The sequence below is a fragment of the Amborella trichopoda genome, chromosome 3 (assembly GCF_054954075.1).
Source record: "Amborella trichopoda isolate Santa Cruz 75 chromosome 3, AtrichopodaSantaCruz75HAP2 v2.0, whole genome shotgun sequence".
Lineage (NCBI taxonomy): Eukaryota > Viridiplantae > Streptophyta > Magnoliopsida > Amborellales > Amborellaceae > Amborella > Amborella trichopoda.
Genome location: NC_142338.1, coordinates 1,576,041 through 1,603,580, shown reverse-complemented (window position 1 = coordinate 1,603,580; position 27,540 = coordinate 1,576,041). Strand labels below are relative to the sequence as shown.

The 27,540-nt window shown below is 38.1% G+C and overlaps 1 protein-coding gene across 8 annotated transcripts; it reads left to right on the top strand.

Annotated features, from left to right (window-relative positions):
• Nucleotides 1–56: 56 nt before the first annotated feature.
• Nucleotides 57–26,890, top strand: HBT (CDC27 family protein). 8 transcript variants are annotated; one of them, XR_016052680.1, is made up of 18 exons: nt 57–390; nt 1,429–1,501; nt 1,613–1,722; nt 2,047–2,093; nt 6,883–6,980; nt 9,522–9,829; nt 9,995–10,144; nt 10,748–10,786; nt 11,261–11,492; nt 12,047–12,100; nt 12,607–12,833; nt 12,931–12,996; nt 22,305–22,424; nt 22,657–22,733; nt 22,948–23,067; nt 23,195–23,414; nt 25,451–25,732; nt 26,271–26,890. XR_016052680.1 is itself a non-coding variant. In XM_020670673.2 (17 exons), the coding sequence occupies exons 1-17, from the start codon at nt 280–282 to the stop codon at nt 26,319–26,321; spliced, it is 2,331 nt and encodes a 776-aa protein (XP_020526332.1). In that variant the 5' UTR covers nt 57–279; the 3' UTR covers nt 26,322–26,890. The 8 variants fall into 8 exon arrangements, 4 of the variants coding, with proteins under 4 accessions (XP_020526332.1, XP_020526331.1, XP_088718854.1 ...); XR_016052679.1 differs by having other exon boundaries at nt 9,513–9,829; XR_016052681.1 differs by lacking the exon at nt 10,748–10,786.
• Nucleotides 26,891–27,540: the final 650 nt, after the last annotated feature.

Here is a 27,540-nt window from a genome sequence, read left to right as displayed (position 1 = left end):
CATCTGTCTCGTACCTTCTCTCACCAACCCTCCACTCTCTCTCTCTCCTAAAGTTTATCAGTTATTAAAATAATCGCACTTTCCCTCTTCTCCACTCTCTATCTTCATGACTTCGGCACTTTCCTATCGTTTCAAAACTTTCTCTCACTTAAATGATCGCGCTTTCTCTCTCATCTCATTACCACGTGGCGCTCTGATTCGAACTTCTGTTTAAAATCTTGAAGCCCGTTGCTGGTGCATCTCTCTTCTCTTCTTCGTGGTTAATGCATAGAAAAGGCCATGGCCATGGAAGCTGTTCTCGTAGACTGTATCAACACAAGCCTGCGCCTCTATATGTACAGAAATGCCACCTTCTTATGCGAGCGCCTCTGTGCAGAGTTCCCCTCCGAGGTAAACCCCCCCTAAACCCTATTTTGAAGTTTCATCCAGCCATTGAACACTGAAACCACTAGTTACGTTACCCTAGGTTTGTGGAGTGTTTGTTTTTCTAAAACCCTAGTTTTTGTGTAAGAGTTGGTTTTATTTGGTAGCAGTGATGGAAGTTTTGATGTCAAATACGTTTTTTGTCCCTGAAAGTCTGGTTTGTGAAATGGAAAGGGGTTTTAAGTTCAACAATTGGAAATGGATCTCCTTGTTTGGATTAGAGTAGTTATGAAGAGCAGTCATGGTGGAGAAAGGACATGTGATTATCTTTTTGCGTGTTTTAATGTTATGGAGCGCTGGAATCACTGAAAACGAGACAGGGACTGGTTCCGTTTAATGCAGGAATCTTATGGGATTGAATTATATTATTGGAGCTGTATTATTTTTATGGTTACATCTTCAGCGGCCCATTCAAAAAATCATAATATTCATCTAGGGTAAAAATTGTTCAGAAGAGTATCAATTTTCAACTTATTTAAGTGTCTAGAAATTACACTAAAAAAAAGTGTCTAGAAATTAGAGAGCATTCTAGCATGGCTCTCAATGCAGTGAATTGCTCTGTGAGAACGCTTTTAAATCCCTTGATTGTGGGCAAAACATAGGTTTTCTGACTTTGCTGAGTCTTCTGATGCATACGTTTTGAGATTATTGTTAAGCGTGCAAAACCCCACAGAATGAAAGAAGAGCACGAGTTTTTGCAAAACTGGTATATGCAAATGCAAATTACCTTCCAAAATTTGAATTTCATGCATTTAGAATGAGGATCAAGGTTTCATATGTTTCTCTGTTTCTTCTACATCCCGATCTGCTTCTACCATTATTTTAGTGCTACAATATTTTGGCTCAGTTCAAAGTATTGTGCTTCTGCATTCAGCCTCTACCTGGCAAGTACTGCATTGGCAGTTGGCATTGCATTTAGTGTTCTACTTTTTTAAGAAATGAACTTTTCTATTCGGCCATTCGACACTCTCTCAGGAGTTAACATTTTCCCATCATCCCTTTCAGATAAACTTGCAATTGTTGGCAAGCTGCTATTTGCGCAATAATCAAGCGTACTGTGCGTATCACATCTTAAAAGGTAGGCATTCTCAGAAGTACCCTTTTGCAAGGTAGTTTTATGGAACCCTTTTCCATTTAAAGTTGTTTGATGAGATGTATTCTCATACCCATGTGGTTTAAAATTTTATAGGAACAAAAATGGCACAGTCGCGCTACTTGTTTGCATTATCATGCTTTCAGATGGATCTTCTTCGTGAAGCTGAAGTAGCCCTATGTCCTCGCAATGAGCCCAATCCAGAGGTTGTGTTCCATGCTAATAATTTATAAATCTAGGCTTTATGTTTGAAGAGCTATTCTATGTGGTGTAATGTGCTGCATGAGTACAATACCATGTCGCATGGCATGGCTATTTGGCGAGGCTTTGTCCACATTGAAATGTGTGGTTCCTGATTATACTTGAATATGAAAATACTTTGGGACAGTTGGGTTGGTACATTCGGCAGTTTATTTTGTTGGTTTTAATTGATCTGCACTCTGATCCGTGCGCTCCAGTTGATTTTTTTAATACAACCAATTGCTGTAGAAGATCTGCTAACCAGTCTTTTTTATTTTTGGTCTATACAGCTTCCAAATGGTGCAGCTGGACATTATTTACTTGGGTTAATTTATAGGTTGGTATCCACTTGGTTTTGTAATTCCATGCGATTTTTCATAGACATCTTTTTTTGCCTATGGCATTTGTAGCTGATATATAAGCGTGAAGTTATCGTGTGAATGTTTAATCCGTTTAAAAGATCAAGCAGGTGTAACAAACAATATGTTGCTTCTTTTTCTCCAATTTTCGACTCACTTGTTCATTGCAACACTGTACTTATTACACAGTATTAGTGGTAGAGCTACTTGACTGGCTTGTCTGTTCTGTGTCCTATCTTTGGCGTTGTATCTAGAAAAGCTAATAAGGTCGACAAGTCGTCAAATTACTTGTTGACTTTGAAGTATCCGGGACTGCCATTGAGTTAAAAGTTAGCTTCTTTGTTTCTTTCTATTTTTTCAAAGGTTCATCTAGTGTTTATTTGTGTCTAGGAAAGCTGATTGGGTTTGGTACCAGGCCAAGTTCTTCTTGGAGTCCACTTTTTAAAGTGTGGATGTAAAACATTGCCATTAGCATGATACATTATAGGGAGATTATGATCTACAAAATGCTAGTTGTTTTGCTTGTATGGGACTATGATATGGGCAGATAATTCTATTATGGCTGAGAGTTTGACTGCTGATACAACTTTGACCGAGGCTCTGGTCCTCATGCATTTTGAAATTGGATATTGGTGGTATTGTTGATGGCCTCGTAGTGATTGAATTGATGGAACTTAGAGAGATAACTGCAGGATGTCACACATCTGGATTCTTCAAGTCCATATAGTCTTCCTCTTCCAAACATTTCATATGTACCTGCATTTGGGCATTTCCTTATACTTGTTATTGTGGTGTACCAGACAAGGGATTTGACACATGCTAACATCATCCATTCTTCTCTCTTGTTGTTTGTCGAGGGCATGAACTAAATGTACCACCTAAAAGTTATGTGATTTAAGAAAACAAAACTAGAAGGGAATGATATTGACCTCTAGCACTGATGCAATAGATGGATCCCTGAAATACATAATCACCTCCATATGATAGTTTTGTCTGTTAGAAGCTGGGGAAAACCCCCTCTTTAAAACCATAGTCCCAAATAACCCCTTGGTCCATGAAAAACCCATGGAGCCCCACCATGGTAAAAGAAAAGGGCATTTAACTGCCTATGCATCTTTTTCTTGGCTAATTACAATATTTAATTTATTTTTCTAATGATCCCTTCATCAAAATCCTAGAAAAGCTCTCCCTTTTGTTCTCTTGCTTCCTCACCTATGAACCTCTTTTTCCCTCTCTCTCTCTCTCTCTCTCTCTCTCTCTCTCTCTCTCTCTCTTGCAACTTTCATTGAATCCTCATATCTCTCTTTCATCTCATGAACCACACAAGTAGGATAAAATAGGCATTTCAAATTCCATTTATATGATGGGGTTATTAGAAAAAAGAAAAAAGGGAAATTTTATAATTTGAACAATGAAAAAGGTAAGGAGGCGCTTAAATGTCCTTTTCTTTTAACTTGTAGGGGTCTATAGGTTTTCCATAGGCTCAAGGGGTTATTTGGGTTTGTAATTTTAGAGAGGGGGTTATATGTCTTTTTCACTAAAAACTATTTATGCACTCAAAGGTACATGATGTAAAGCAGCTGAGATTTTGCTGAATGACCTTTATGATTTCCAGGCTTCTCTTTGTAGGACCTTGTAGGCTTTGTGGCTTAGGAATTCTTCACCAGAATGGGGGGAATCCTTTTTTTTTTTTTTTGTGATAAAGTTAACCTTTAATTATAAAGATAGAGAGTACATAAGAGTAAAAGAACGAGAGACTAACCACAAGACAGAAAACTCAATATACAAAAATCCCTTCTGAAAAAGGGGGGTGAAAGAGGAGAATCAAAAAGCCATCTTTTTAATAGTTACAGTGAAATATTATCAAAGCAACCAACAAAAAGACGCTGATCCCCAAACAACAATCCTAAAAACTATCTTGCGCCGCTCCTTCCTTAGCTTGTGTGTTTATTGCTTGGTTTCCTTCCCTTCATATAGGGCTCCATAAGACGTGCATATCCATGCAAAGGTGGTTAATCTCATCATAAATATGAGCTATAACCCAGGGTGGTGGAGAAGAATTTGTAGCCCAAGCAATAACATTCTTGGAGTCTTCCTCTATAATAAAAGACTCTAATCTGATGGGAAGAATCTGATGGGAAGAAGGAGCTTAACGCCCTCAAGAAGCGCAGTTGCCTCCTCCTCCATAGAGTCGGTATGACATATGAATTTGGAAATGGAAGCAATAGTGGAGCCGGACTGGTCCCTGAGAATGGCACCAATTCCTACGGGTCCGAGGTTCCCAAGAGAGCATCTGTTGAAGTTAAGCTTGAAATGACCCGGGTTAGGTGGTCTCCTCAGAGGTAGTCGCATACTACCATGCTGCATGGTCACAACCCAATCCTGGATAAAACTGGATGGGAGGACCCCTTTAAAGCTCTTGTGGTTGGTAGCCCAAAACACAACCGAAGATTTAAGCTTAACAAAAGTATTGTACCAGGAGAAGTGATCTCCTTGGAAAATTCTATTGTTTCGCTTGATCCATATAGCCCAAATAGAAGTTGCCACCGCAAATTTTCACAGTAGAATACCTGGCTTAGGTTAATGTTAAAGTTGCATGGATGTAGGGATAAGGGGTATCGAGGCTGGTAACACCCACCAGACGTTGAAGAGTTGTAGCAGTTCACCCCATATCCTAAAGGCGAACGGACAGTGTAAGAGCAAGTGTGCGTATGCAAAGAACACATCAATTAGGTAAAGGAATACCATATCTTTGAAGCTGGTCTATAGTAAGTACCCTTTGGGAGAGAGCAAGACACATGAATACTTGAAGCTTGGGAGGGGTGAAGGATGACCATGCTAAAGCTACACTGGAGGAGGGAGAAAGAGGTAAGGTGGGTGGTTGGGTAAGTTTTGATAGAAGGATGAAATTGTGAAGACTCTTGTGGCACTAGGAGTCCAAATGATCTTGTCGTCTCCCTGTGGGGCTAGTAAAGCAAAGATGCAGGGCTGCGGCAAGATCCGAGAAATTAGAGATCTCAGTCTTGTTAACCGGATGCCTGAAAGTTGGATTCCAAGAGCGAGATGACCCTGCGGCTGCCATCTCGTCTGCCACAGATGCTCCTTGTGAGCAGGCGAGCAACTAGAGGTCTGGGTACCTATCCCTAAGAGTTTCGTGACCGATCCAAAGATCATGCCAAAACAGAACTGGAGAGCCACCTCTAGGGTGGAAGCGAATGCAGTTTTTGAAAAGCTGAAAAGAAGAGCATAACGATCTCCAACTTCTAGATGATCCACGGTTAGTTTTGCAGTCGGGTACTCAAGGGGAAGAAGGAATGTGATATTTGTGCCCAAAGATGTCGATCCAAAGTTGATCCCTTTGGGTAGCCAAACGCCACCATCACTTACCAAGAAGCGCTAAGTTATGTTTTCTTAAGTTTCTAATCCCGAGTCCTCCTTGCCTTTTCGGTTCACTTAATTTATCCCAAGAGATGAGGTGGAATTTGTGATTAGCTGCCTCTCCTGACCAAAAGAACCTTCGAATTAACTGTTCGATCTGAGAGCTCACTGCTACAGGCATGTGAAATCAGAATGGGAGAACTTTGGAAGTTTACATATGTACTCATTGGGAAGCCCCTTAACTTGGTATTTTAAATTCACCTTTGATGGCATCTCTCTTGAGAACCCTGACCCAGTAGGAGGTGGCAGTGCACTAGAGATTGCTTAGAGTGATGTGGAAGACTTTCTTGGGTTATTTGTGACTCATCTCCATTGGGGTCGATTCCCTCTTGGCTTGCTTGAGAGTCTTTGTTTCCATGTTCTGTAGAATTCTGCTGAACTACTGGTGGAGAGCAAGTTGCTCGATGTCACCAGGTTGGTGTCTTGAGATTCTGCATACCCTTGTAGATTTGTGGACTTGGGCTTCACAGGAGACCTCGTTCACCTTATCCACTCTATTTGACTTTATTTCTCTATTTAGGGTTTCTCTTCATCATATGCTTTACTGATAGGTTTGCTAAGGAGGTTGTGGTGTTGGACAATCTCTCATCATGGGGCATTCTCTCTGGCTGGTGACTCTGCTGTTCCTCCCATCTTTCCTTTTCATTATCTCCTCTGTCTCTTGTTGTGTGTGCACTCTGTTTGTCTATGCTTTAATTACAACATATGGTGTTCATCTTTCAGTGGATGGATGCTTATTAAGAACAGAAGCTGGTCTCGTGCGGTGGTCAATTGTGGTGGTTACAGACGTTTCGTATATGATGTATCATAAATCAGAAGAATTGGATAAAATATGAGTGGGGGCGCTAAGTTGGTATTTGATGGATTCTGTAAATTTGGGATTGGGTGCAGAGTGAGTGGTTTTTGTGGACTTTGCCTTCTTAGTAATTTCTGTCTGACATCATCTGCCATGGAGTCAACATTCATTGGAATAAAGCACTGGGGATATGTACATTAAATGGAGTCTTAAGGTACTATTGTGTGTGTAATAGTACCTTAAAATGCTTTATAATGGATTTCCATATCGAAAGGATGACATTTTTGAGTGGTTCTTGAAATGATGTATGATGATATACATATTAGTGTGATTATCTAGGCTATATATAAGATGGAACTTTGCTGATCACTTTAATTCTTGATTCTTCAATCAATGTTACATGTTTCTTGTGATGGATTAGCCTTTTGTAAGTTCTATGACTCATGAAATGATATTCTGTCAAAACTATTGAGCATATGTTTCGATCAAAGCTATAATTCTATCATTTATGCCTGTCTTGATCAAAATTTTAGGTACACTGATAGAAGGAAAATTGCAGTGGACCACTTTTTGAAAGCATTGGAAATGGATCCATTCCTTTGGGCTGCGTATGAGGAACTCTGCATACTGGGTAAGTGTGTTGCTGGTTTTTGTTATTTTTTAAAGTATAAAGATCAATGTTTCCAATGTTTCATTATGAAGCGTGCAAACTAATTTCAAGCATGGCAGCTGGAGCTGGTAATAATTGCTTTTAATCTTGGGGTTATTAGGTATGTAGTTTCTGACACAATTCCTCATGAGGGGTCCTTGAATTCGAACTCAGGTGTATGAGTTGCAGTTTTATGCATGCTACCGCTCCCTTGTCTGTTAGCAAAATATGAGATGTCCAATGTTGGTAGACTGTCTGTCAGTCCTAAGCATGAATTATATGTCACCAAGCATTCTTTGATAGCCGTTTTATGAATATGATCCTGCCTGTATAGACTTGGAGGAGCAATATTCATCATCTCATAAATCTTTGTCCTCAAAGGTTTTTACTATAGTTTTAAGTTTGATTTTGTTGGTTTTTATTTATTTATTTAATTATTCAATTTTTTTTGGGGGGAGGCACTTTGGCATTTTAGATAAAAGATTAAAACACCAAAGAAGTGGTGGTGAACACCATCAGGAGCACTCTTGTAGCAAAAAAAGACAGTTTGATGTAGTGTTATGAGATTTGCTTCGTTTTGGTCTCTTCATTTGAAGTCTTTAGGTTTTACAGTCAAATTGACGCAAAGCGAATCACTTCCTGATATACTTCAATATACTTATTAATTTAAAAAGTCCCTCTGAAATATATTCAAAATTTGTATAGAATACCTCGACAATATTGAGATTTGCTTTGAACTACCTCTATGATAATGGGAATTTGGTAAAGGTACCTTGTATATCAATACGTTTTGAATTGTACATGTTGTTTTTTTAAATTTTTATTTTTATTATTTTTTAAAACACACCCAAAGACTTCCCTTGTATTCGATGAAGAGCCGAAGGTATTTCCTTTCCTGGCCAAAAAAAGAGCTGTTTGAAGCGAATATGACAACAGTGGTTTGAAGCATGTGTTTGGTGTTTAACGTCAAAGAACTGTATTGAAATTGTTAACTTAAAATATTTTTAAGTTGAAAGTATTCTTAGAAATTTGTTTGTATAAAAGCATGTTACCAAGAAATTTGTGATCAATTAGAAAAATTATCCAAAAAAAGAACTTGGATATACAAAATTTGGAATAAAATGCAGTTTTTGGAATTTTAAGTGCTTCGGTAGTATGTCCCTTGCAGGAAGTGCCCATTTTCACGTGAATTTATATGCATCTTCTCACCTTTCATCCTTCTTAATGCATATATAAATCTTGGATAACGATAATTAATGCTTAGGTCTACCATTATTATAGTTGTGAAAATATATATGTGAGAAGCTCAAATGTGCCCGAACTTCATTGAGGTTTGTATCTTGATGTCTTTTGGATTACTGCGAAATTTCTTACTAGGTTTAAGAAGCTTGTGTTTTGGTGGGGCGTAACAGGCTGGGCCACGGTTAGTCCCCCTGCTCTAGACTCTGGTGGCTTACCCCTGGCCCTGTTTGGGGCATACCCTGGCTCAAGTTCCCTGGCCCTGTTTGGGGCATACCCTGGCTCAAGTTCCCTGGCCCTTTTGGTCTATGGGTGGCCTTCGCGTGGCCGAGCTCTGCCCTATTGCCCAGTATTTCTATCCTTACAATATCTTCTAATATAGATATTGTTCCTGTCATGTAATATATATATATCTCTTGCTGATTTAGGTTAATGTAAATTGATTTTTTCCTACATCAAATGGCCCTCTCTCTCTCTCTCCTCTCCAATCTGTTACAGCATGTTCTATATTTTTCTCGTTAATTGATTTTACCTCATACATAATCCATCCATCTATCTCTTTAAAAGGAGTCAAAGAAATTTTCAAAGAATGAAATAACAGAATATATTAAATTTATTTTCTCTGTTAATAATTTTCTCTCTAATTCACCTTTTGTTCTTTAGGGCATTAAGAGAGATATACTAAAAATTTGTGAGGCTTCCCGCTAGATAGATTAAAAGATATGGAGAGATCTCAAGGAGTCTTGTTATTATTGGAGGATTCTATAATACTCCTTTAAAGTGAGATACTTACTTATTTCCCTTTTTCTTAGTTGCTTCAGTGAGAATGACATGAGATAAAAAGCAAGATAAAAAACATTCTCATCTTGAAAGATAAATTATTTGTATGTTTAGATATGAGAAGTTTTAGACTCTTCAACTGGGCCTGGATTTCAGGCTTGGGCCCTACATGTGGGCCAAAGCTTGATTATGCCGGGCTGGGCCAGGCCGGCCAGCCCATTGCCATCCCTATTTGTTTGGAAATGGAATTGTTCTCAAGTATTTTTAAAAATATTCATGCTTGACTCTTTGTGTCACCATTGCATGATGGTTTTGGTGTCTTATGTTCAAAAAATTGTTTTTAAAATATTTTAATAATTCATTTCCCTTGTGATTCACCCACATTAGATCTTTTAGGTGGCACATAACTGATCACCCTCTATGCCTGGTTATGTTTTTTAATGTCTCCATATATACCTTAATTGAGGTTCAGGGTGTTTCATTTGTGTTTTTAAGGTGCTGCAGAAAAGGCATCTGACATCTTTGGGGAGTCAGCTGTACTCCGCCTTCAACAAAAGCATCTGTCATGGGACATGAGCTCTAAGTACTCAGAGTCTGGAGCTGATGATCACAGCACTCTGTTGGGGACTAGGTCATTATCTGCAAATGATTCAAGTCCAAGGCATTTGAAGCAATTACATGATAATGGTCATAGAGAAATAGCTGCCCATTCTCAAGGCACTACAGTTGGAACAGGGAAAGGGACTCAACACTCAAATAGTGGGCCACCTAATGTATCACTTTACAGTACTCCTTCTCCGGTTTCAACCCAGGTAATAAAAGAATTATCAGTTTCCTTTAAACATTGCTTTTTGTATTAATGATGGGAGTATTTATCTAATGAACTTTTTTAAAGTACTCAAGTTACAAAGATTGGGAACATAAAGTGATCTCTTCTAAATCTTGTTGCTTATCTATTGTCTTTGTTGGTTTTGCAGTTTTCTGCTGCTCCTCCGCCTTTGTATAGAAATGCTCATGCTCAGTCAAACATGAGCATGGTGGGTGGAGAAGGTTCTCCCAGGTCAGCTGCCAATGCTGTTAATCAAGCCCCTAGGAAAAAAATTATGGATGAGGGGAAACTGCGTAAGGTACCCATCCTTCGCTTATGACATTTCAATTTTAAGTATCCATTTGAATTCCTTGGAATCATTCCTTTGTATCGATGGCAATTTGATATTGGGGTGTGTTACTCCCTGTAAGAGAGTTTGTAGTCTTGTTGAACAAGTCAAACCTGCAAATGGGTTCTATTGGTTATGTACCATTGTGTAGCTTTGTATTATCTGGTAGAACCAGTCCGTAAAATTTTTGTATCAGGCTATAGTTTGATAGGTCAAGAACCATCAGAATGCCTGTTATTTTCCCAGAAGTATCATCAAAGATTTTCATTGTTAGAGACAAGAAATTGATTTCAGCTTGCACGTCTTGACCGTTGTGAATTATGTGATATAATGCTACTAATTCTGCATTTTCTTGGTCTGCATGTTCCCTTTCTTTGGATTTCCATGAGTTAAGCTTGACCTCATCTTGATGGGCAAGTGTGTTCCAAATCCAAATCATTCCTTGTTTTCTCCACATTCTGTTGCCATGAAGTATCAGCAGGCATCCTAAAGCAATTGTTATTTCCTGTCACCTGTCATTGATGACTTTATAGTTTTCCCTTAATCATTCCTGTTGGTTGGGGTTGAGTGCAGAGTTCTCGATCATCTTCTGCCCGTGCTGCCTATTCTCAGGTGCATGCTCTTTCTTGTCTTTTTTGTGTTGTGCTGTCTTAATCTTATTACTCTTTTCTGGACCTATTTCTTGTTCCTCTCTTTATCTATTTTCTGTATCCCTTTATCCATATATCATCCTTTGGTGGCTAAACATGAGATGCATACTCAAAAACTATGATTTGAGACAGTCAGAAAGAGAGACCCCATTAGGAGACAGATTAAAACCCTTCTTATCTTGTTCCTTGTGTTCTTTTATTTATTTTTGGTTTAGTTGATGTTTGTTAAAGTTCCTCCATTGGTGTCAATGCATTGAGGAATACTTGTTTCCCTTGTTAGTTATCAGTGGCATCAAGGTACCCATGAATTCCTCAGGGAAAATGATAATCTTTGCATGTGCTTATGATATTATGTGTTGTGATTTGAGTTACATATATTATATATATGTACATGTACTTCTGAAGTGATGTTATGGCTTGAATGCTCCAATGTCAGGTTTCTGGGAGATTATTTTCTGATTCTGGGCTTCGGAGAAGTAGCAGGCTTGCAAGTGACACATCATCTCAAGCAAGTTCAAATGCTTCACACGTAGGGGGAAATGGACCCAGTCATTCTTCTGCCAAACTATTTGGAAGTTTTCCTTCGACTTCTAAAATGAATTCTGGATCAGGTCGTTCAGGGACAGCTCGCAAGGGACATTCCTGGAGTACTGAAAATTTTGATGAAGGTGACATGTCCAAGTTTTCCACCAGTTGCTCATGAATTTTTGTAACTCACTGTTGTATTAAGTGATCTAGTGAATTGCTTTTTATGTTGTCTTGTCAATTCTTATAATACATTATTAGTAAAGAATCAGCAACTAGTCTGTGTATAAACAACAATATACTTAAATAAAAAAAAAAGGAAATACTTATAACATCTGTGATAAATGTAATATTACATTGGAAGAATTTATGTGAGAAATTGAGTTTCCCACAGTTTTGTGACATCACCCAGCCATCCAATGTCAACAGCAGACTGCAGTGGTGTGTCATTCCACCACTCAATGTCCCTCAAAAGAACTTGATGGACTTTGAGCTGAGGAATGACACGCCCTAGCTGTTGGAATGGTGTTAAAGAACTGAGGGATGCTTAAGTACGCATACTGTATAAAAACTTATGATCTATTAATTTTTTATTTTTAGACTTATGAGTTGTTCTACTTTTCTGGCACAACTCTCTCTCTCTCTCTGCCTCTCTGTGAGCGCGTGCATACTTGTGTGCATATGTGCGGGACTGCAGGTGGATGGCTGTGTACCTGCATGGTGTGCATCCTGTAGCAATTTGTATCATTGTGTAAGGTCTCATTTGCTTTATTATATTACATTTTGGCTGACTTAATTGTTCTATTACTGCATTGTTCTGTTATCCGTACCCGAACCACATCTGATTTTTTAAGCTTTGGTTTGCTGACAAATTACAAGTGGTCTTTGAAATTGATAATCTATTTAATTCTCTATTATGTGATAAATATTTCAAATTTAAAGTTTGTTCAATGCTCTCACTCTTACTGTCATAGAATCATTGTTGGAGTACTTTTTTCTACACTCCTCTTAGGAGATGAGGCGAGAATACCAGATTAAGAGAGCTGATTTTCCTATAGGATTGCCCAACCCATAAATCAAGATTGCTGAAGATGAGAAAATATAATCATGATTATTGAACTTCATGTAAAGCTCTGCAGTATGGACATCCGAGCTGCTTATAGTTTGCATCTTTCTGGCATGATGATCTTCATTAGAGTGTGTTGATCTTAGAAAAGAAAATATTTATGGATCCTAATAATCTCATCTTGTTCTCAGGGAGAAGAATTGATGCTTCTGATGATGCTGGATCTGATGATATGGCAGTATCTAGATCTGCTATATCAGTCTCAGGCGATGACAAAACTCATTTACGGGATAGAACAAATTCAGTAATAGGTGTAGCACCAAATAGTTCGAGAATTGCAAGTGGTGCTCTCGAACTTTTAGGTCTCTTGCGGACTCTTGGGGAAGCCTATAGACTTTCCTGTATGTATAGGGGTCAGGTATGCAATAGCTGTAGATAATAAAAGAACAGGTTCTCTTCCCATTTACATGCCTTATATATTTCACTCTTTTACTCTGTTGATTCCAATAAAACAGGAGGCATTGGAAGCATATCACAAGCTTTCACAGTCTCAGTATGCTACGGGATGGGTGCTTTGCCAGGTTTTACTTTATTTGAACTATGTTCTTCTCCCCTTTCATTCTTTTACATTTCAATTTATTTTGAAAATTAGGTAAACATCCAAATGCTTAAAAATATGTCTTGTAGTGTTTTGACTTGTCTGAAGAATTGGTTGATGATTTTTTATATGTGCCACATTGTGTTGTAATTTTTTCTGAGATGAAAATTAAAGTGATATAGCAATCTCTGTAGCTTGTTTGTCTGAACTCTAGAAGCATTCGTATTGTTATTTGAATCCATATTTAAGCTTTATTTGCCAAAAATAGTGGATCTTATCCATGTATTTCCCCTTTGTAAGTAATGAACCATGTCTATGTTATCTTGTTCAATTCGTGGTTCTTAGGATGCCTTTCCAGCAGTTTTGGTACTCCTTTATGCAACTGGAGTATCTACTGGAAATTTTCAGGGGAGTATGAAATTTTTATGAGCTATTACATGACATCAAGTAACTTCTCCATGCTTGTACTGATGTGGTTACTCTCTGGGATGTGATGTGCTAATCTCCTCTTCAGGGAACTTAATACTAAACCAGCAGTCCATGAGTCTCCAGAACTTTGGCAAGTAGCTTCCTTTTCCATTATTGCCCTCGACGTGTTCTCCTCATTCTTGTTGCGCATATCTACCCTCATTCTCTTGCTACTGATGTCACTTACATGCTGAAGAATGATTTTGTTCTTCTTTATAATGTAACTCTTTCCAAGGGCTCATGTTGTACACCTTCCTGGCTATTTTTGGGGATAGAGACACAATGTCTACTGTAACCATATAAAGAATCAGGTTCATTGGTCAATGCTTTAAAGTTTAAACCTCCGAAAGTTTGCATTGAGCCATGTCCTCAAGATCTTTTATAAAAAAAACCTTTAAACTTCTGAAGTCTTGCTTTGTGATAGCTCTGTTACATTTTGAATCTTGTGTTCATATATTTGTTACAGGAATACATGTATCACTATCCTTTGTCCATTATTTGTAAATGACTCCTCTATACATTGTTGTGCGGTTTCTCTATAATGAAAGGGAAATAACTTATAGAAATTCTGCTAAATGTTTTATAAAGGTGGGGTTATTTTGTCCATATCCATTGTGTTGTTTTTTTGTTATGCATCTTGGAATATTGTAATGATGTAAACATCCAAAAGGAAAGAAATCCATTTTTGGAACTTGATAAATCTTCATATATTTTGTTGGAATCTTCTCACGTTTTAGACCTGCCTGCTCCCGTGCAAAGTAACAGGAAGAAATTTCTTGTAAACTCTAGATTAAGTTTGATTAACAGAGACATGTTGAAGATTTGGGACTATAGTTATTCATGGTAATGATGGCTCTAGTGTTGCGTGGACGACTGCATGGGTGTCATACCTAGTATATGCCTTTACTCTCTGGTACTCCTGGCCAAAAAGCTAGTACAAGTATGACACATTTGTGCAATTATTTTATAAAATATCTTATATTGTAGCTATATACCAATCTAAAATACATGAAAAGATATTATAAATATAAGAAACATAAAAATACAATTTTATATCATGCAAACAATGTGAAAATATCAACTTCATAATTTTTATTTTTTAAACTAATAATGCTTTTCTCTTTGTTCTCTAATAATAATAAAATGTTGCCTGTAAAGCACTCGACCTTGCCTCCTCCCACTCTTTATCCACTCACAACAAAGCCTCACTCACCCACCCCCCCAAAAAATCCAAGGCTTCACCTGGCTTACTATCTTAAACCAAAACTTAAATTTAGATCGACTGAAGAGGAGAGGATTCAACCTTGCAAAGAGATGTGCTCTTTGCGGAGAGGAAGAAGAATCCCATTCTCATCTTTTTCTCTGCTGCAAGTTCGCCTCTGAAGTAGGGGCCAAACATCACAGAGACTTTGGTTGGCAATGGGTCACCCCAGAGTCCATCAAGGAACTTTTCTCCTCCTCTTCCATTCCCTCTGCCACCCCCCCTACACCTTGGCAGGCATTTTTTTTTGGAGAGATTCCATCCAAGAGACCATTTGGTTCATTTGGGGGAGCAAAACTCGCGGATCTTCTGAGAAGCCAAAAGTTGCGAGAGCCATTGCAGAAAGAGCTAGAGATCTGACGATTTTTTGGGGGAACAATTGGAAGCTTTTCAAGTGCTTTTCCCGGCAAGACTCCCAAACCAATTGGAGGGACATACTACAGTCCAAAACAACGAACCAGGCATTGTCCAAAGTATAAGGGTCAACATAGATGGATGTTCAATGGGAACTTGGGTCCGTACTGTGTTGGTGGAATCTTCTGAGACTTGGTGGGGATCATCCTTGACTCTTTCTCCACACACATCAATTTCGACGATTCAAACTGGGTGGAAGCAAAGGCCTTTCTTGAAGCTCTCAAGAGATTCAATCCAAGTTGGGGGAACCACTTGCTTATAGAGGCTGACTCCAGAAACGTTATCTATTGGGCATCTTGCATATCACAGTCTTCTTGGCGACTGACCCATATTTTTCTATCACATTATTCATTTATGTGGGCCACTTTGAGTCGACTTCCGTCATACTTGGCAGGAGGCAAACTTGGTAGTTAATTTGCTTACAAAAAAAGAGCCGCTCTTGTACCCACATCTCTCCAGCTGTGATTTTTTGGTTTTTCTGTAATTTTTTTATTTTTCTTGGTTTTTTATCTTATGGATTTTGAGTAGAGCCCCGGCAAGTGGGATGCCTACCTAAGCAACCTCCGTCCTGCACTGCAATTATCTCAGGTCGTACATTTTCTTTTCTCTCTTCTCCCTCCTATCTTCTCCTTTCTCCCTCTTTTTTTGCCACTTTTTTCTTATCTCCCTGTTCTTGCTCTCACCACCCACTCTTATTGATACTAACTCATTCCTGTCTGTTATCTCATCTCTACTTCCATATGGTCTCACTCTTCTAACCTCACCTCTCTCTCTACCTGCGAACCACAATATCTTATCTTTTTATATTTCTGCGACCTGAGGGGTGGTTTTACATGTCTTTTTTGTTTTTTTTGTTTTTTATTTTTCTGGATTTTATCACTATGTGGAATGCCCACACCCCTACCTCGAGGGATTTTGTAGAAACTCATAATATGCATTAATGTATTTTCACCAGCACTTCAAAAAATAATAAAATATTGGCTATCATCTCACATGCATCATGGGTTGCACAGGTTTAGGATGTTACTCCTCTAATTGAGTGGTCAGGGGATCAAACCCTGCCAATGGCAATCTTTTCTGACTCACCATATGCAATGACCTTTCACACAATGACCACCATACACATCGCCCGTGTTATACGTTATCCACCACATTACACAGCATTCCGTCATACACAAGACCAACTTACTCTACGTAATTGTTCATACACGATACCAACCCACCATATATAATCATGTCTCCTTCACCGATATGTCTGACTAGTATTGACACTCCATGTTAGAGGCTTATCACAATCAACAAGTACGATTAGCGTGTCTGACACATATTTCGATGTGTCTACACATGTCTAAGGTTGACAGTAACACAAAACAAGAATTGGGGTCGGGTGACAGCTTGGCCATGCCATCTGGTTGAAGGGAGATTATGGATTGGTCTTCCTGGTATGCTGGTGTATAGGATCATGAAACGTACAAGGAATGTGTATGAGTTAATGTTTGCGTGCATATAAATTTTTTAATTTATTTATTAACCTTTATTGATGATAGAAGTGAAAAGTAAACAATGGATATCAGATGTTACAATGAAAGAATGGAATGATTGCGTGTAGTTATAAAACAGTGCCTTTGGCAAAGCTTGAACTACCACCCTTCTCTTATGAAGAGAAACCTCTTATTGCTATGCCCCACCCACTGCACTTGTGCTATGATATGCAATTTTTTGTAATTAATGGAGCAAAGAAGCATTATTTTGAAAAATAAAAAATATAAAGATGATAGTTTCAATTTCTTTGCATGAAAAAAGATATTTTATCTTTACTTATTTGTATTACTTTTTGTGTTTTTAATTTTTTATAAATATTATATATAAAGTATTTATATAATATACTTGGACGGATGTGTCTTAGCCTTGTTGGCTTTCGACTCATAGCACTAGACACCTATTCTAGACACGACACTAGTGTCAGTGTCCTTCTAACGTGAATCATTATTCCATTTATCACCAAAATCAACTTTTTAAAAATATTATAACAGAATGTTTATATAATATACTTGGACGGATGTATCTTAACCTTGTTGGCTTTTGGCTCAGAGCACTAGACACCTATTCTAGGCACGACACCTGTGTCAATGTCCTTGTAACGTGAGTCATTATTCTATATGTCACCGAAATCAACCAAAACTCTAGCAAGTAATAAATGTTTTCAATCCTCTTCTGCTCACCAAATCTAATTTATATTTATTGTTTGTGCCATTTGCAAATGTCCATCTTTTTCCTCATCAAAAACTGTATTTTATTCAAGAGTTCCAATTTGACTCGTTAGCTCTTGGTCTAATCATTTGAGGGAGAGTTTCACTTTATTAGCATATTAATGCGATAGTATAATAATTAATTTTATGAATTTGCACTCTCTTGTAGCTGCGTGGGTATTGAACTTTGATTTTGAGAAGTTCGGGTTTGTTTCTGTCATATTTGAATCTGAGAGTACATATAGATCCTTGACTGGCCTCGCCTGTCCCAAATCACTACTTTGGGAGCTTGGCTCATCTTTATGCCACCATGCCAGCCTTGGGCCCTTGAGCCGGGCCCCGGCCCATTGCCAGCCTAATTAAGGCTTCCTTGCACATGTAGAATAAAGATTGACTTCTAATTTCCTGGACTTATATTGTCTTATTCCATTAGATTTGAGGAATATTCTATCACCAATTTTATTTTTAATTATCAGTCTCTTTAATATGATAGTCATTATCAAAGTTATGGTGAACTCTTGGGCTAAAAATTCTAAATCTTTCAAATGCTATGTCACCACAGATTTCCTTAACAGTTGGCAGGCCATCATAAAAGCTAGGCCACTTCAATTCTCTCAGTTTCCTAAGACCCCTGACATTGGGCAGATCAAACTTTGATGGTTGCTCACTCAGCAACCCTGGCTAAGCTGGTTTTGGGGGACTCTTTAGAGACTACGACGAAAAGTCCTTCCTCTCTTTCTGCGGTTTAATTTGGCATACTGATTCCACAATGGCTGAAACTTGGGCTCTCCTGAGGGCATCAAAAGATTCAACGAGGGATGCGGTAACTTTGTAGTCATTGACAGTGACTCAAAGCGTTTCATATCTTGGGCATCTGGTGCTTCTCCCTGCCCAGGGTGGTTCGAGCACATTTTTGAACAAATCTTTGACCTTCACAGGCATATTCTTGCTAACTTTCGGCTTATTTGGTGGGAGGCAAACTCTGCCGACACCCTTGCCCAGAAGGAGCTAGATCTGGAAATGACTCTGGAACTCCTCTGAGACCTTTTTGGTCTTGGTTTCATTGACTTTTGCTCTTTCTTCAGTTTTTCAGGGATTGATATACCCTTTATGGTGTATAGAGTGTTTTCCTAAGCACCCATTTTACAATTTTTGTGATGTTTAGAGCACCCGTGTTGTGGGTCACCAAGGCAATGTTTGACTGACCTTCTCTGGCCGAATGGGTCTCGTGGACTCCCAAATTGGCTGAATTCCTAGCCCTACTTTACAGAATCAAGCTTTTTGATCTCGACTGGGCTTGCAGCCTATAGTAATAGGGAATTCCAGCAACGTTATACCCTCGCTTTCGAAATCCATTCCAATCCATTGGAGACCTGACCAAGTGTTCACCAGTATTTTTTTTCCTCCAACTTCAAGTGGCCTTTGTCCACACTTTGAGGCAATCAGACTCCACTGCAGATTCTTTGGAGAAGGGGGAAGTCCATAAAGCAGAGCTTTCTGTTATTTACCAGCGGCTCAACCCTTAATTCAACTGCAGCATTCATTCCTTCTTTCGTCTTAGCGCCATTTTCTACTTCCTGATTCTTTTGTATAGAAACTTTTTCTTGATAAACCCAAATTTTGTATATCCTGTCATCACCAACATTTTGTACCATTTTTATTGGGATACAATAATTAACATTTTAAACAAAAGAAAAAGATAAGAAAATGAATGCTCATTTACTATTAAGATAAATTATGGATTTCTTATTTTTAACTCTTTATTTTCAAGTTAAAAATAAAGAAAATAATACCCCTATTTAAACTTTTTTAGATGTGAAACTTTTATTGGATTACTTATACTACATCTATTAAATTTATATTGCATAGTTAAATCATACTACAGGCATTCAATTTCTTAAGATATTAATATTTTAGTCATTGCCAGGTGATGGTAGCTGTCCATTTTGTTTAGTTTAATAGAAGCCTTTGGATTCTTGTTTTTACTTCAATTAGTAGAAATTCTTTACTTGGAAAGCAGGAATCTTTTCCTAGACATTACATTTCTAGTGAATAACAGAATAAGATATGCATGCACACATTTTCCAGTGAATTAAAATAGGAATTTAAATTTTCTAGGCTTCTTTAAAAAGTAATAGTATGCTTTCTTATTTATTTTTAGAATTTTTCAGACTTTATTGTATGAAATAATTTATTAAAAAGATTAAATAAGAGATTTGAGAAAACAGTTTTTTTCTTTTTTACATAATAGTTCTAAACTTCTAATAAATAAGATAAAATCTTAATTTATGGATATTTACAATTTATTCATCCAAAAATAAAGTGCACTTCTGATATTCTACAGTTTCTTATTTCTTATTTCGTATATTTAATACTCTATATAGTCTACAATATAAATCTTAGTCTAAGCTGGAGCCACTGGACCAGGCATTACGGGCCATGGCTGCCTAGCTGAGGCCCCTGCCTGATAGGCAACTGGGCTTGAGATTTCATCCCTGGGCTGGCTTGCCCACGACATATGGGGTCCCAGGCCTGAGCCCTACCCAATGGACCTTAGCCAGCCCAGGCCGCCCATCCTGATTAAGGCTGGCCAGTCTAGCCTGGGCTGCCTATGACCCATTTGAGGGGTGGATTGGTAGGAATTGAGGATATTGTAATGTTGATCAATGCTTTTGGGCTTGGGTTTGGGCCGGGGTTGGTTAAGCCTAGTCCTACGCCAACTAGCAATTGCACTGGCCCGACCCGGCCTGGACCCCAAGGGTACTAATCCAAATAGGGCCCGCGCAAGCCCTGCCAAATGAACCTTAACCATGCCTTGTCCCAACCAGATTAAGTCCAGCTAGCCTAGCCTAGGCTGGACTCGACCCATTTGACGGAACCTGTGGCAATAAAATTGAACTGCCATGAATCCCATTCAACCAATTTTTGTAGCCCTTTATGATCCCCTTTTCTATTCTCCCTTATTGATGTTTGACTAGATCATCATCATCATTTGAGCCTTATCCCAACTATTTGGGGTTGGCTACACGAATCCTGTCCTGCCATTCTGCTTTGTCAAGGGCTATAGCCTCAGTTAGACAATAAGTCACCATATCTTTTATCACTCCCTCCTAATTGTTGCTATTCTAGGTCGATGCTGCACATGGCTAGACCACCTAAGTTTACTTTCCGTCATCTTATCGCTGACTGGAGCTACCCTAAATTCCCTCAAAATTTTGAAGGCATGGTCTCTCTCTCTCTCTCTCTCTTCTCATATTTCTTTGCTACTCTCTTTTTCAGTCTCTTCATATTTCTTTGCAGCTCTCTTTTTCAGTTTTCCTCTCCCATCCCTCAAAGAATCTCTCGCTCTTCATCCATTTCTTGAGACCCAAGAAATCCTCTCTCCTTCAAGAGAGAGAGAGAGGGAGAGGCTAGAGGATTTTTTTGTATACGGAAGTCTTCTCCTGCTCTCATTATTCTTTCTCTGAAACTTTTATCTGTCGATGTGCTTCCTCTATCCCTCAAATAAGCCCTCTCTCCCTCTCCATTCATTTTTTTCCTTGGAAGCCCAATCAATCCTCTCTTTGTACACCAGTGGTTGATCTTCACTCTCTCTCTCCCGTTAACACTATTGGTATATCTTTCTCTGTCTCACAGCTGAAGAAAAATATAGACCGCCAATTCTATGCATTTCTAACCATTGTGTTTCTATCTCCTTTATTCGTATCTCCTAGAGAACCCAACCCCACAGCCACCAACATACTATAACCCTAAAATGCCTTGCAACCTGTGGTTCACTTGTCCAAAATCCTTTCTAGCCCTGGCATCATGGAAGCTTGCCAGGTCAGGCTAGTCGTTTCCAACCAGGCTGTTGGTTTCTTATGCCTACCGCTCTTCCCTTAAATCAAATAATACCCAGTAACCCAGTTTAACTCGTCAAATTTGATATCCAATGTCTTTGTAAGATGATTTTGCATATAATAATATCGAAGTGTTGAATGCCAACTAGGGACCAGTTCAGACAGTGGTCTTTTTTAAAAGTTGAATACTTTTTTTCCAGTTCAAATCCCACCATGAGCATACTGTTAAAAATAATATTTATCAATAAAGGGCCAATTGCTCGTATTATTTATACTTTAAATTGAACTTTGTGGAGGGTATTATGATCATTTTATCACAAACTGGCTGTGCTGACCTGACTCAGACCCACTACAGCCTGGTGGATGGAGCCTTGCTAGGCCTGGGCCCATCCCAATCACAAACTTGGACCCAGATTTCCCTGCCTTGGCAAGCTCGATAGTCAGGATTGAGGCCTTGTCTGGCCAGGCATGGCGAGCCGGGCTGGTCAAATTTCATCCCATCCCTAAGTTCTATATTGTTTCAGATTACTAAATGTCTAATGAAGATGTAATCATGTGACTTCTCTTCCTTTCATGGGGCGTGTGGGGTCTAGAATTAGTCGATGATTTATGGGATACCCTTTGAAAATCAATAAATATGATGTAGCGTTGTCTTCTTTTTCAAATCAGTGAGGAAGTGAATTGTCAAGAAAAAGAAACTCAATTATAGCAATTGTAATCAACTTGTGCTTGAGCATTTCCTCATCCTAGAGGTACATGAGAATATGGGATGTTGACTTTGCGTAGCATAATATCATATTCTGTTTTTGAAATCTTTATGTTTAATCTGAGGTTTGTTCATGTAGACTTTGTTGGTGTACAGCATCTTATCATATGTATGTTATTCTCTGCTTCCTGCAGTTCTTTTTTCTACTTGGTATTGGTATGATTGTTGGTGCTAGAAAACACACTTGATTCTAGTTCTTTTGCCTGCATAATGTGTGATCAGAGGCTTTTAGCTATAGACTTGCAGATTGTGTGTGTTTGTAATTCTTTGTTGCTACAATATCTGCAAATTTAGGTTGGAAAGGCATTCTTTGAGATGGTGGATTATTTGGAGGCTGATCGTGCCTTTAGTTGGGCTCGCCGTGTCTCACCGTACACTCTAGAGGGGATGGATATCTACTCTACTGTTCTTTATGTGAGTGCATTTAGCTTTTGAGCAGTTCGTCTTGCATGTATTTCTGAAATTTTTTTGGGTGTTTTTCTATTCTGTTCTTCACTTGTCCCTACATTTTCCATGGGGTTATTGTGGCTAATTGCAGATAACATGATTTTGTGCCTGCCATGCTCTAAATACAGATTGTGATATAATGTAACCAGAAAACTGTAATCTTGACCTATCTGTTTTCATGGATTTTCCTGGTGTACAGCATCTAGAGGAAGAGATGAGGCTAAGCTTCCTGGCCCAAGAGTTGATCTCAACTGATCGGTTATCTCCTCAAGCTTGGTATGTTTTTGTATTTCACTTCATATCTTTACCTTGTATCCCTTGGTTCAGCTTTTATGACATCTGAAAAAGATAAAATCTTGTTAGAATGAAGAATGGAAGGGTATGTTATAATTTTTTGTCTGGGATTTGAGTATAAAATCTTGTAGTTTCTTTTGTGCTTGATCTTGTAAGTGTGCATGTACTACTTCTCATGAATGAAATGATCTTGCAGGTGTGCTATAGGTAATTGTTTCAGCTTACAAAAAGACCATGAAACTGCTCTCAAGAATTTTCAGCGTGCTGTGCATCTCAATCCCCGGTTTCCTTATGCTCACACGCTTTGTGGCCATGAGTAAGTTAATAGTATTTCTTATTTTATGTTTCACCACACAAAAATGGTTCTTGTTAGAAATTTATGCAAATATTCTCACTAGCTACTGTTGGCGGTAATTGTGTAATTGGCTTGGCATTGTGCACAGGTACGTTGCATTGGAGGATTTTGACAATGGGATAAAGTGCTTCCAAAGTGCACTTCGGTCAGATTCAAGGCACTACAATGCCTGGTATGGTCTTGGAACTATTTACCTTCGCCAAGAAAAATTTGGATTTGCAGAACACCATTTTCGGAGGGCCTTCCAGATCAACTCACGTTCCTCTGTTCTTATGTGTTACCTGGGAATGGCTTTGCATTCTTTGAAGGTTTGTAAACCTAGTGAGAAATTTATGTGATGCGTTTGTTTATTTAGGTGTCTTTATAATTGTTTTTATAATTTATTGTTTTTGGTATAAATGCATAAGATTGGTTCAACATTGATGAGTTCATTCCATGATTCCTTTGCGGCAGTTTCAGCTTGCAACCATGGAAACTTAGCCTTCTCATCCGGCCATTCACAGTGTTGATTAATGAGCCCATATTCATTGCTGATTTTTTGCCTTTTCTGGTAGTTTCTTTACTTTGTTCGTGTGAGTGGTTTGAAATAGCAAATAACAGTAATTTAGAGAGAGTGGTTTGAAATAGCAAAAACAGTAATTTAGAATTACAGAGCTAGAACATTTCCTACTCTAGTGTATCAGTGGCTTGACGGGAAAACTGGTAAGTGAAGTAACATCAGACCATTGACATTTTTGGGGGAAAGGAAGATACAAGCCTTTACAGAATTTATTGGAGTTGAAGAGGATGAAAGAAGCGTCTAATTGATGAAAAGAGGGTCAGAAGGGTCATATCACAGATAAGATTAGCAGAACGTGTTTAGGCACGAGAAGTCACTAGGCATCAAACAACCACGGTAACGTAGTCGGATGGGCACTGCAATATATATTTTATGCTAGCATATGAATAACCACATCAGGTTTTACTACAGTGTTCTTTCATGAATTTCATGAACGTGTCTGGATCAATATGGGATTGAAGTTCATCACCTTTGCATTAAAAGTGGCAGTTGTAAACGACATTCTAGATTTTCAACATACTGGTTTGGTGTTTGGCATTGATCTAGTGAAGGTTGTTTCAGTTACTAGGAATTACCTTGTTGACTTGTTTCCCCAATTAGTTGGGAAAAGGCTTTGGCGATGATGATGATGATGAATTACCTTGTTGGTTTGTTTCTCCTTTGCTTCGGGCTTGTCGCCGATGTGAAGAGGCTATTGAATCTTTGAAAATTTAATCTCTAGTTCAGAATTAAAACATAGACTTAATTTGTTTTTATTTTTTGTTCGTGTCCCACTTTGTTGCGGTCTTTTTATTCTCATTTCAACCCCAGGATCTTTTATGTTTTGAATCAGAAAGTGGTTCAGGTATTTGATGTTGGAACCCTTTTTTTTTTATGTCTAGGCTGGTTTAGACAAACAATATCCGAACGAATTTTGTACTAAAAAGAAAAATGGATTCTTACTTAGGGTGCAAGAGTTCCCGAGATCAATTCTGGGAATGCTCGTCTTTCCATCATTTCATCATGGCTCTAAAAGTTACTCTTGAATGGTTATTATATATATATATATATATATATTTTTAAAAAAGACAAGGGTTTGGGTTTGGAAATGTTTTAACTGAAAAAGTGAAAGACCATTGTTCAGATATCGAATGTCCAAAGGGAAGGGGGAGGGGAGAAGGAGGGGATAAATAGGGAAAAAAAACCAGAAAAAGTCGGACTTGAATGTAAATTAAAAAAATTTAGTATTATTTTTAAATTTCAAAAATTAAATGGGAGTAGAGCATAAATTTCCTTGAATATTTCATTCTTTGGGCTGTTAAACGTGAGAGGAACTCTTGCAGCTAAATAAACCTGTAGACACCCTCTTGGACAAAAAAAAATGTTTAGTAGTTCTTTTTTTTTTGCTTTTTTACTGCCAATTAGGCTGAACCTTAGTGTCAAAACATTTCTATGATGACAAATCCAATTGATAGTGTCCTAATTTTTGCAAAGATGAGAGATTCTCATGCTTTCAACACATGCATTCAACTTATATACTTCATATATCTTGATATGTTTATTTCATGTATGTGCTACGTAGTGCTCAGTTAATGTGCTTCTTTATATTGAATGAAATGCTTTATGTATAGCTGTGAAAAGTATCATTTTAATGTGGGGAACATTAAAATAAGGCACAGTTCAGTGATTTTATTCTTTATAACTGCAAGAGTTTATCTAAAAACTTCTACTTGCATGAATAATTGTGGAAGCTGATTTGTGGTTTACTCTTGAACTGTTTGATGATAAAATACCATTATATGGCAGAGACATGAAGAAGCCCTTGAGATGATTGACAACGCGATATTAGCAGATAAGAAGAACCCTCTACCCATGTTTCAGAAGGCTAATATATTATTTAGCCTTGGGAGGTTTGATGAAGCACTCAAAGATCTTGAACAGCTGAAAGAGTTTGCACCTCGTGAAAGTAGCGTCTATGCGTTAATGGGCAAGGTTTATAAGAGACTCAACAGACCTGAAAAAGCAATTTTCCATTTTGGGAGTGCTCTAGACCTAAAGCCGTGTGCAACAGATGCTGCTGCCATTAAGGTCACTTGCTCTTCTCATTGCCTATTTCTTCAGCTCTTGCTCTCTTAGGTTTCTGATGAGTTCTCAGCATTTATTATTAGATGGGGTGATTCTGTAATTACTACTGCGCATGATTACTGGCCACTGAACTTTCTATTAAATTATCCAACGGCTTTTCAAAATTATTAAAGAACTCCTTGCCTCTTCTTTTCGTTTATTTTGTTAAAGATGTTTGTGTTAATTTTTTCATCATGCTGGCATAACTGTTTTCCCAGCTTCATAATATATATATATATATATATATTGATAATCACTGGCATTTTGAGTTTTATTATTTTTTATTGATGGCGTAAATGTTTTCCCAGCTCCATAAAAGAAAATTGTTCCATATCTAGGCTATTCAAAATCCATCCTTATAGTGTGGAATTATTTTGATTAACTGAAGAAAAAAAGAAAATTTTTTTCATATTTTTTGGTTTTATCAATTGATTTCCCGATCCGACTGAGCTATATTTTCCATCTCAAGTTCTTATTCTCATTTTGGTGCCTATGGGAACAGTCAGCCATTGAGAAATTGCATGTGCCAGAAGAAATCGAGGACAATTTGTAGAATCAAATGATGCAGAGATTGGGAAAAGTTTCACCTCCATGCCCCTTAAAAACAAGGGACTGACCTGCTCGCGCTTTCGACAAAATCATACACGACCCAAATTGGAGAAGAAACTTAGTCACACACGGGTCACTGAGGCAACCTTGTATAGGAGGTAATCCTCCATTTCTGGTTGTCTGAGTTTGCCTGCTTAGTCTCATTTTTGTTGCCTTCTTTTTCCCATTTTTCTTGTATCTGGCAATTAGCTAGAAAAAAAATGAGTTTTAAGCATAACTCCCTCCCTCCCTACTGGCAATTAACCAAAAAAAATGAGTTCAAGTACACCTCCATCCGTCCCTTCTGGCAATTAGCTAAACTAAAAGAGTGTTAAGTATCCCTGCCTCCCTCTCTCTCTCTCTCTCTCTCTCTCTCTCTCTCTCTCTCCATTTTCGAGAGTTATGCTTTGTAATGAGAGATGAGAGGGTCTTGTAACAGTTATCTACAATCGCCATACATGGCTTGTAACATATCAGGGATCACAATAGCTATCACCGTTTATATATTAATTGATTCACCAGTGTTTCATATAATTTTTCAGAAAATGTGATTTTTTTGGCGGGGTTGGGGGGCTTTCTTAAGGATAATGTGTCCTACTGATTTTAATTGCTTGTCTACAGTTGCAAAGCCTACTGTTTCGCCTTAAGTGATTTCATTGCAATATAGGAGTTGGATTGTCCATATTGCCTTTTAATCAATTGACCTGAAATTGCTTGTAGAACTCACACACACATGCGTGCACTCTCGCATGCACGCACACACAAATAATCTCTCTGCCTTTCTCTCTCTCTCTCTCTCTCTCTCTCTCTAAGAGACGTACATTTGGATTTCTAGTTAATTGATCAATGGTGTGGTTTGACTCCGATTTATGTATCCACTCTACATACCTTTAAGTCACAGTTAAAGGTAGGATACATGACTTAAACTAGTTGGACCCCATTGAGAGAGACCTTTAGGGTACATGTTGAGGGGGACCCTACTGCACAGTGGGATTCTTGGATAATATACGTCCTAATTCAAGCCAATCTATATCTCTTACCATAATAGATTCCTGCGTTGAGAATATAGGGTATGATACTAATTGGTGAAAACAATTTCTTGTTTAACAGATTTCTTTATCTTTATTCAAATTTATGAGTAATATTTTAGAAATAGGTACCATAGTTAGGAGGATTGGATTAGA